Source organism: Monopterus albus, unplaced genomic scaffold (genome assembly GCF_001952655.1).
Source record: "Monopterus albus unplaced genomic scaffold, M_albus_1.0 scaffold18.1, whole genome shotgun sequence".
NCBI lineage: Eukaryota > Metazoa > Chordata > Actinopteri > Synbranchiformes > Synbranchidae > Monopterus > Monopterus albus.
Genome location: NW_018127898.1, coordinates 8777273 through 8788176, shown reverse-complemented (window position 1 = coordinate 8788176; position 10904 = coordinate 8777273). Strand labels below are relative to the sequence as shown.

Genomic DNA, 10904 nt, shown 5'->3' with positions numbered 1-10904 from the left:
TCTTATTATTGCTGCAAAGTTGCCAGGCAACCAGCTGAGATCCCAGGAGACCAGTTGCATCAAGTGTCTTTAAGTTCAAACTTAGTCTGATGTAAAACGAGTGTAAAATGTAGCTTGTTCTTTTTTCCTTAAATCACTGTGGTCACTAAGCGGCAATAGGATGGATACATGTGTCTGCACGCTGAGAGAGGAGCTGCACACAATTTTTGCACAGCAGCAGTAACTCCAATTAATTCCTTATCCTTATCAACCTGGAAGCTTCTACACACAGGTTCAGATTCTACAGTGAAACAAAGCAGCTGTGCTGAGGATGAGTCCAACACCATCAAAGCTGTTGCTGCAATTTGTTTTTCTTTTCAGCAAAAGTCCAAACATTGTTTCCTCTGAAGAATCACAATACTTTTTGTCTGGCATGTTTAGTGGTTTATTACAGGGACATTTCATTTTTGCTGTTTAAATGGAATAGTAGTTCTTGCAGGCATGGAATTTAACTAATCATCACTGAAGTAAATCAAAAAGAAGGCAACAGATAGTCAACCTAATAATGAAAACACAACGACCTTTAAATTACTATAGGTAGTGTTGCTGCCTCTGTTTCTGCTGTGTGTCGTGAACCTTAATTTGAGCACAAGACACTCAGCCCCTGGCACTGTGTTTGGGTGTGGGCTTGTGTTGTCTGTTGTCATTTGGGGTTTCAGGGTGCTTCATCAAGGTGAATGTCTCTTCCCTCAAATTCATTGAAAGGGCCATCAAATAAATAACTAAAAGTGTATACAATTTTTAACAAGTTAAACAGCACAGACATGATAGAGGTATTGAGCTTCTCATTTAACGCATGGCATCAAAGCAAATAAGCTTGTATCCCAAAATGTCACACTGTTCCTTAAGCAGTCTTTAGTATTCAGCTGAGTTTTCAGGAGGTCAGAGCTCATCCTCTGCCCTCAAAAAAACATCACAGCTCTTATCTTTATCTGTATCTGTGAGATTACAGGTGTTGACAAGTGAGAAACGGGACTCTGCCCCTTTGAGGTCTGCTGCATCATCTCTCATTCTGTCAGTGAAAACCAATGGCTTCCCCACTTCCAGCTGAAAGATTCATTACAGTGATTGATGGATCACTGTTACCCTGTGATCCTGTCTTCCTAGTCAATATATTTAGTCCATTCAGAAAAAAGAGCTAATACACAACAATTTCCACCTAATCTTGAAAAAAAAAACTAATAATTTCAGATGCGTGGGATATTAATTTGTGCTTTTGTCTTACCAGGAGGTGGATTTGTACCGAGCCAATATTCAAGACAAGCTTGGCCTGACGATCTGTTACAGGACCGATGATGAGGATGAGGCTGGGATCTACATTAGTGAGGTACATACTACAGTGCTTTAATATAATAAACACAGAAAGCATGACAGCAAACAGGGTAAGTCAGTAGTACCCTTATTTCATTTATTCCTGTTTTCTTTAGATTGATCCAAACAGCATTGCTGCAAAAGATGGCAGAATTAGAGAAGGGGACAAAATCGTCCAGGTAAGAAACTTGTAATCTCTGCAGTTTCACTTGTGTCTTAGCTAATTGCAAATGTAAATGAATCTACAGTATTTGTAATGCGGTAGATAGTGTTTTACCTACAGTTTAAAAATTTCAGCATTTGATAACATTAAGCTAAAATAAAAGATCGGATTTTTATGTGTGTCCATTAAGATCAATGGTGTTGAGATCCAGAACCGGGAGGATGCTGTAGCACTGCTGACCAGTGAGGGGAACCAGAATATATCTCTGCTGGTGGCCAGACCAGAGATCCAGGTAATTAGGATGTAATCATGGGTGTGAGCTCAGTAAAAACAAATGACAGTAAAGCATTTTATGTTAAATCCTTGTACGTTTTTCCCCCAGAAACTAGTGATTTTTTTATGGCAACAAATAAGATCTGGGCTTCCAGTAGTGGATGTTTTATTTTTTAAGTAAAACTTTGGAGTAAAACTGGAAAATCTGCATCTAATGAAGCGTCTCTTCTCCCCACTGTGTCTCAGCTGGATGAGGGCTGGATGGATGATGACAGGAATGACTTCCTGGATGACCTCCACATGGACATGCTGGAGCAGCAGCACCATCAGGCCATGCAGTTCACTGCCAGCATGCTGCAGCAGGTACACACGCATGCACAGCTTGTAGAGGCAAACTAGCGCAATCAATCTGCCCTAACACATACGTATGTTCACCTCTAGATTATTTTAGTCAAGTCAATTCTGCAGACAGTAAAAGCTGATCTCTTGTTTTTAGCAATGATTATTATAGAGACTGGTGGTCAATAATGCTGACTGCGGCATTTGCACAGTCAATGCCCTTTCTTTCACCTTGAATGGCGCACTGTTTCTGAGCTGTTTGTTGTCTGTCTTTATAGAAGAAGCATGAGGAGGATGGAGGTACCACCGACACAGCCACACTCTTGTCCAACCACCATGAGAAGGACAGCGGGGTGGGTCGCACTGATGAGAGTACGCGAAACGACGAGAGCTCAGAGCAGGAGAACCTTGGTGACGACCAGACCACGGCCTCCAACACGCTGGGCAGCTGCAGGAAGCTGACCTACAGCCAGGACACCCTCGGCAGCACCGACCTGCCCTTTGGCAGTGAATCATTCATATCGGCTGACTACACAGATGCTGACTTCCTGGGCATCCCGGCTGATGACTGCGAGCGCTTCAGAGAACTCCTGGAGCTGAAGTGCCAGATGAGGAGCAGTGGAGCCCGGGGTCTGTACTGTCAGGGTATTGGAGCAGAAGGACAGGACCAAGAGGGTGTGGACAAAGAGCTGGAGTTGCTAAATGAGGAGCTGCGCACCATTGAGCTGGAGTGCCTGAATATTGTTCGTGCTCACAAGATGCAGCAGCTGAGGGAGCAGTGCCGTGAGTCCTGGATGCTCCACAACAGCGGATTCCGCAACTACAACACCAGCATCGACGCACGCCGCCATGAACTCTCGGACATCACAGAGCTACCAGAGAAATCAGACAAGGACAGCTCCAGTGCCTACAACACAGGAGAGAGCTGCCGCAGCACCCCTCTGACTCTGGAGTTGTCTCCAGACAACTCACTGCGCCGAGGAGCAGAGAGCCAGGGTACAGCTGGGCCATCGGGCTCCATCAGTTCCAACGGCAGGATGCTCAAACCCCTCCTGTCCCCTGTCCAGGAAGCTTGTGGCCCCAGCCAGAGCAGAGCCTCCTCCAAGGACACAGATGGAGCTCTGCAGGCAATGGGCAAGGAGAGGAAGCTCGGGGAGTCGATTAAGTATGGTCGGAGCTTTGCCCAGCCACACTCACCTTACAAGCATGCCCACATCCCTGCCCACGCCCAGCACTACCAGAGCTACATGCAGCTTATCCAGCAGAAATCAGCTGTGGAGTATGCCCAGAGCCAGATGAGCCTGGTCAGTATGTGCCGGGACCCCATCACCCCCAGCGACCTGGAACCCAAGATGGAGTGGAAGGTGAAGATCCGCAGCGACGGTACACGCTACATCACCAAGCGGCCTGTCCGGGACAAGCTGCTGAGGGAGCGTGCGCTCCGCATTCACGAGGAGCGCAGTGGTATGACCACAGATGACGATGCCATAAGTGAGCTGAAGATGGGCCGCTACTGGAGCAAGGAGGAGAGGAAGCAGCATGCCGTTCGTGCCAAGGAGCAGAGGCAGCGGCGCGAGTTCATGAAACAGAGCCGAGCCGATTGTCTGAAGGAGCAGACTGGCCCAGAGGACAAAAAGGAGCCCAATATCATCGAACTCAGCCACAAAAAGATGATGAAAAAGAGGAATAAGAAAATATTTGACAACTGGATGACCATCCAGGAACTTCTGACCCATGGTACCAAGTCACCAGACGGCACCAGGGTTTACAACTCACTCCTGTCTGTGACCACAGTCTAAGTCCTGGTCTGAGCTCCTGTGGCAGGCCAGCCAGAGGAGGACAGACTGGAGTGTAATGGGCTGTACATAAGACACTACCAGTTGGGGTAGAGATTCCTGCCTCGTTCAATGTGGCAACATTTTGTAAATAGGAAAAAAGGAAAGTCCTTCCTCTATGAACATTTCCCACCGCTGCGGCAAAGAGAAGGTCCTTTTCAGTGATGGTTGAATTTGACGTGAGTGGAACATGGCTATGTGGAGGATTTTGAAACTTTTTCAATTTTCAGATAACCTTTTCTACCTTTGTGCTTGCTCTTTTGAATAATTTTGGAAAGAAAAACACAATATTTGACTTTTTTTGAAGGCTCTGAAAGTGTGAAAAGACCGTGTGCCATACATAAACAGCCAGCATTTACACAATTTTGCATTATTTTGTTTGTACTATATATCTCTTTTCAGTATTTTACTGTTATGCGTACTTAATGCTTTTATGGAAACAATGCTATTTTCCTGGAAGGTAGAACAGAAAATCCTTTTCCAAAGGACTTCTGTAAAAAATACAATTTTGTAACTAATCCACTTCTTAATTAGAATTTCTCTCTATTGGTGCTGATCTCCCAAAGTTAATATCACCAGCAATGTACCCTCTGTTGCATAATGTAGAGAACATCAAATACTATTGTTGTGTACTGTATGTACTTATATTTAGAGAAGGACGTTCCTCACATGGTTGAATTTGAAATGTCTGTTTGTTGAAACGCACATTGTAGTCACTTTGGCTTTCTTAGGGTTTCAACTATTGAGCAGAATAACAGCATAACAAATCCTTAGGTAACCACACAATTTGATGTCTTGTAAAATGAGAGAAATAATAAATTATTGTTTTATATATGATGAGCTTTGAAACATTGTTGGCCTTTGTCATTTGTTTTCATAGGTATGCCAAGCCACGAAGAATATAGGCAGGTAAGGGAGAACAGAATCCAAATGAACCTTGCACAAGAGTTAACAGCCTGTGTTTTGTACAGACTGTGTACTCTGGGAGAGTGAACGTCTCAGTCTTTGCATACAGCATTAAGTAAATGGAGCGCTTTATACTACTGAACACAGTCCTCAGAAGAGGTCTCAGGCAGTAAGTGAAAACACTTGTGTGGCTGGGCCGTGTGTGTGTGTGTGTGTGTGTGTGTGTGTGCTTACAAAGCTGTAAAAACTATTCTCCGAATCGTGTCTTAAACAGATACTGTTTCCAGAATGCATGAATGGGCGATTATAAAAGTGATGTATACAGTAAGACTGCTCCAAATGTAAAACACTACAGAGCTTAATTTCGTGCAGTTTTACAGTGTGGCGAGCCCATTAATCCATCAGATCCGCCAGGATTTTTCAAATTGATGTTAACACGGGATTGGTTTCACTTCCAATCCAATTTAAAATCTGTTTCCTTCTACTGTGGTGCTTGATCAACCTCACAGCCTTAAACAACACATTGTATAGTTTATCACCGGGTAATAAAAGCCCCCAAGCTCTGTTACTGAATATATTTCTCAATATGGGATATGCATTCTTAATAGAATCACAGAATCAGACTCGCTGTTTATGGAAATTTGCCAACTTATAAAAGAGTCCTGGGGCAAAAGCAGGTCTGTTGACTGTGTCTGTGTTTCATGTCGGAGCCCAAGTAGGGCAACAGCATGTCAAGCCAGCGTTAACATAAAACAAGGGATCCCTGCTGTCCAGATCGGACGCAGCTGAACACCGACAACCCAGATTTATATCTTTTGTTTTTGCTTGTCTTTCCCTCACATGGATCTTGCAAAGGCAGCTTCATTCCATCAACTGCTTTTGCTCTTCTTCAGCAAAATAAAAGTGGTCCATCTGTTCATAATTAACATCTGATATATTACACTATGTTATTTCATGTTGTAACTAGGTTGTCAATGAGGCTCCTACACAGACTCCTACATTTTTTAGCAGGACCTTTTGCCCTCAGTCCCATATGATCCTTCAATTAGCAGCTCAGTACTTCAATACTGAGGACAAAAGCTGCTCTGTATCTCTGCTGATACATTACATTACATCCCACTAAATGCATCCTTTGCTTTTTAATGAGGGAACAACAATTTAAACAACATGAATATGCATTTAGTGTATTTATTCATAACCAAGTTTTTTTTTTAATCAGAGCTTTCCCTGGATCGTTTTATATTGCAGATTAATACTTCAATTAAGGTACACTGTAGTTCTCAGAAGTTGGTGAACACCAAAAGCAGAGCTAAAAGAAATTTTGAATATTGGACGACTCCAGATGAATGATGTTTCTTTGTAACAGCTGGATGTCTAAATAGGCAACTATTTGCTAATGTTATCAGCTTTGAAAGATGCGATGTCAGTGTTGGGTTATTAACTTGTTCTCCTGGCCACAGCTATTAAAACTGCCTAAAATCTGTTTGAACCCAACCCATCTCTAAAAATATAGTCTCCAAGTGAGAGATAGAAAAATAAAGCTATTACAAATAAATATTTTGTACACACAAGTCTGACTTCAGATTACTCAAGTAGTGTTATCACTGTATAGTCAACTGATGTAAAATTGGTGGTGTTCCTTTAAAATTAATTACTTTATCATTTTGCAAATTATTGAAATATTTAAACCTAAATATATATTTATGCTTAAAGACAGTAATTCTTCTGTCTTCAGTTTGCATGTTTTGGCAGACCTCGTAGTTCACAAATTAGTCTCTTGTCTCTGGGTTTGAGTCTGAGTCATGATTCTTCCTCTGCATCTGGCAAAGTGAAATTGATTACTCTTTCTTAAGCCTGACCAAACCCATGCTTCATGGTATATGTCTAGGTACACAGTCTTTTAATGGGAGAAAACAATATGGCATGAAAGGCAAACAAAAAGCTCTAGAAATCAAGGAGGAACATGCCAGTGAGCTCAGGAAGTTCACAACAAGGTAGTTGAAAGTGCTCTCTTGCAAAAAGGACCAAAAATAGGCAAATGAAAAAATGTGCCAAAGGCACTCTTCTATAAGACAGTGAAAAGTCTTTATTCAAAAGGCTGTCTCATAATGAGACTATATATGTTCAAAGTGTGGGTTACAGCCCACACGTCACTGCAAAAAGCTACACTGTTTTCCCTGAAATAGCTGTAAGACAATTGTAAACACTTGGTCTTAACAGGGAACCAATCATCCCATTAATGGCTAATGAGTTTAAGACCAAAGTTGGTCTTTTTGGATTCTATCATAACTTACGTGTAGAAGTCTGGTAGCATCAAAATTCACCTAGAAATGTGGTTATAATGTCGAATTCACCAGTAACATATGCCACACTGATGGTGTTTTAAAAAAGTGGACTTTGATATTGGTAATTTATTCTCTACATCTCAGAAGCAGCCTAAAGATGATTGAAAAAAATCTCAGAACCATGCTTTGGATGCTGTGGCTAAAAATGGTTCCACTATTTTAAAGCCAGCTGACAAAGAAGGAGCAGTCATGGTAATGGATAAAAAGGCCTTACAGCAATTGAACAGTCCTGCCTATTACCATAAACTGTTTCCTAATCCTTTGGCAAATATACAAATAACTTTAAAAGGCATGTTAACTGCAGCAAAAGAGGTCTACCTTTGTAGATCTTTATATTAAACCTTTGGCGCAATCATTGCCTTCCTACAATCAGGACAGCACATATGTTTTAAAGATGTAGGGCATGAGGCTTTCTGCTAATTACCTTTTGGTAACATTGGATGTAGAATCCCTCTACATGGACATTGATCGTGCTGATGGTTTGATTGCCTTGCAACATTTTCTACAAGATCAACCTACGGACTCAGTGCCCCCTTCCAAGTTTATTCTACAACTCACTGAATGGACATTTAAAAACAGTGTGCTTCTTTTCCAGGACCAACTGTACATTCAAAACCGTGGGACTGCTCTGGGGGCTAGCTTTGCAGCTAATTACACTAATCTCTTCTTGGGTCTGTGGAAAAAGGATTTTGTATATGGGAATATTTTTAAATGACATGATAAAATGGTGGGGCCATTATATGGATGATGTTTTGTAGTTTTTCTCAAGTTCTATAGAGGAACCTTTACTCTTTTATGACTTTTTGAACACTAACAATAGAAGTATTTAATTAAGTACTGAATATTCTATGAATGATGTGAATTTCTTAGCTCTTGCTGTTTCAAAGGGAGAGGATGGCTGTCTCCACAGTACAGTGTACAGAAAAATGATGAATTACAGTTTTAAAAGCAAACTGTTTTCATCCTAAATGGCTCACAAGCAATGTTCCTTCTGGACAAGTTCAACATCTGTGCTGTATTTGTGATACAGATCAGGAATTTGAAAAGCAGGCCGCAGTTATGACAGATTGTTCTCCACAGAGAGGCTGTCAAACTAAAGTCATTCAGGATGCTCATAAAAGAGCTCGCTCTTTTTCTACATCTGAACTCCTTGAGGGAAAAAAAAGGAAATCCACAGATAGTAAGTATATTTTGTCACTCAATATAGCTCTTTAGATTATTCTATAAAAAGAATAACATATTATAAGTGGAACCTAAATGGAAGTGAGGGGTGATTGTCTGAAGTTGCTTCAGAGACAAACTTTCCATATACATCAATTACAGGCTACATCTTATCCAGGACTGAATGATGATATTGGCTTTTGTCCTTTTCTCTAAATGTATAAGGTTTTTTTGTACATTGTTTGTGTTTTGTATTTGATGTAGGTCATGTTTTGTTTGTGTCCATGTCTTGTGGTTTCAGGTCTGTGCAGTCATTCCTTCTAGGCCTGTTCTTTGAATCCCTATGTAGCCACCTGCTGGTGTTTAGCTATAATTGGGATGACTGACCAAGTGTTTACAGTTGGCTTCCATCTACTAGGAAAACAATGCAGTGCAGGTTACACACTGGAGTAGGCAGCTTTTGGGGGGCTGTATCCCACGTTGTCTATATGTATAGTTTTTAATCCTCATTATGAGAAAGCCACTTGAATAAAGGCTTTTTGCTATTTTTTTAAAAGAGTTCCTCTGACTCCCTTTTCATTTGCTCTCTGGGATGCCCCCACCCACCATCACCACCACAGACTGCTGGGAGATCAGTTGATCACATACTTGGCTTTGCTACCACCATGTATTTTTATTATCTCTAGGTTAAAAATGTTTCCTCATCCCCACCAGTGGGAGTCCTGTGTTTGGGCTGGAGAGCAGAACTCATCAGTTTAAATGTCAGAGTGGAGAACAGGAGACATTCCAGTGTTCTCATACATCATTAAGTGATAAGGCGGCGGCTCCTCTGCTGCTTGCAATCAAGGCTGTTTTACTATGGAGACAGATTCACACAAAGGCTGGTACCTGCTTGACAAGCCTGGACATTATCCCTCATGTTGCCATAATCACACAAACCTGTCATAGTAACATTACTGATTTTGACAAACTGTTTTCACTTAATCTGGGGAACTGTTTGTGCCCATCAAGTTGAAGTGCCTGATTTTTGCATGATCTGAATTAAACTCCAGACATGTTTTTTTTTCTCTGCTTAGCCTGATAAACCTTGGAGGCACCACAATGCTCCTGTAAGTTCAGCAGATGCGAGGACCTTGTTAGCACACCTCACATCTTGGATTAAAGAAAACAAGCTACTGGGTAAACAGAAAGAAATGCTTTAACACATATTGATGCTCCCCATCGTGTCTGAGTCTAAATTAGATGTAGAGCCATGTCCCTGGAGCCTTTCAGTCTCTGCCATTTGAATATTTGAAGGTTTTATTGCACAAATATGATATTCACAATTAAAAATAAAGCTGCACCCAAAAATAGTGATACATGCAAACTGAACATACTGCAAAATATTAGCTGACTGTACATATACAATGTCTTGAAGCAACACATTTCCAGCTAATTGGAAGCATGTGCATAGCTTCAATAGTGACTGTTTTTATTTGACCTTGACTTGTATGAGTAATCAGGGGGTTTGAGTTCATGGTATTAAGATTACTATTTTAACTCTGCTGAATATTAACAGCATTGTTAATGCTTCATTGTCACTTTAACCTGGAATTGAAGATTTTTTTTTTACAGTTTGTGGTTACTGCACAAACCACATATGCTTACGCAAAGCTTCGTGAACAGTGAAATTATTCTCGTTGCTATCTTGTTGACCGAAATAATGTCAGATTTGGCAACAATGAAATACAAGTGTCTGATCATACAAATGAATTGTATTTTATCACTCTAATTTTAATCCAGAACAGCATGTTTGCTGTGAAATCGCACTGTATGTGACAACCAGGATATATGAGCAAACCCTCCAAAGGTAAATATATCATAAAATGAATAATAAAATCCAGGAGTTGTTTGAATTTATCACAAGTATGAGATGGAACAAAGACATTACAATGATTAATGGCAGGAAAAAAACAAAAGAACATGTTTTCCTGCAAGCGATATGAGCCTGGACAATGTGCAAAACCCTGACTTATCAGTTAGAATGTAGTGGCCTATACGATTAGATGATCATGCAATCATTTCGGTATAGTTATCCTGTCGACCCACACTGCCATATTTCACTGCCATAGATTAGATGTCTTTGCCTGAGAAAGTAGACTTGCCTGTAAAAAAAACAAAAAACAAGGAGCAACACATTTCAATATATGAATGTGGGATTTGTTTTATAACTCAAGTGAATCTTGTTAATGTTTGAACAGCCAACATCCATCCATCCATCCATTTTCCTCCGCTTATCCGGGACCGGGTCGCGGGGGCAGCAGTCTAAGCAAAGATGCCCAGACTTCCCTCTCTCCAGACACTTCCTCCAGCTCCTCCGGGGGAATGCCGGAGTCCAAAGCTCTGACAAATGGTACACCACGAGGGATTTACTGGCTGCAATGCCAAATAATAGACACACTTTCTTCTGATTCTATTACATGTTGCACCTCTTTACATTTAGATAACTACAAATATCAGACTTCACTTTTAGTTGGAGGTTTGTAAAAAAAA

General features: G+C 41.1%; 1 protein-coding gene across 3 annotated transcripts in view; it reads left to right on the top strand.

Annotated features, from left to right (window-relative positions):
- Positions 1–4796, top strand: part of pdzrn3b (PDZ domain containing RING finger 3b) — a 95796-nt gene extending 91000 nt beyond the window's left edge. For 2 of the 3 annotated variants that reach the window (XM_020593074.1, XM_020593073.1), the window contains exons 4-8: positions 1268–1366; positions 1467–1529; positions 1704–1805; positions 2033–2149; positions 2404–4796. In XM_020593074.1, coding sequence (XP_020448730.1) covers positions 1268–1366; positions 1467–1529; positions 1704–1805; positions 2033–2149; positions 2404–3924 — 1902 coding nt within the window. In that variant the 3' untranslated portion in view covers positions 3925–4796. The remainder of the gene's footprint in view (positions 1–1267; positions 1367–1466; positions 1530–1703; positions 1806–2032; positions 2150–2403) is intronic. The other variant, XM_020593071.1, reaches the window with a different exon arrangement.
- The last annotated feature ends 6108 nt before the right edge of the window (positions 4797–10904 follow it).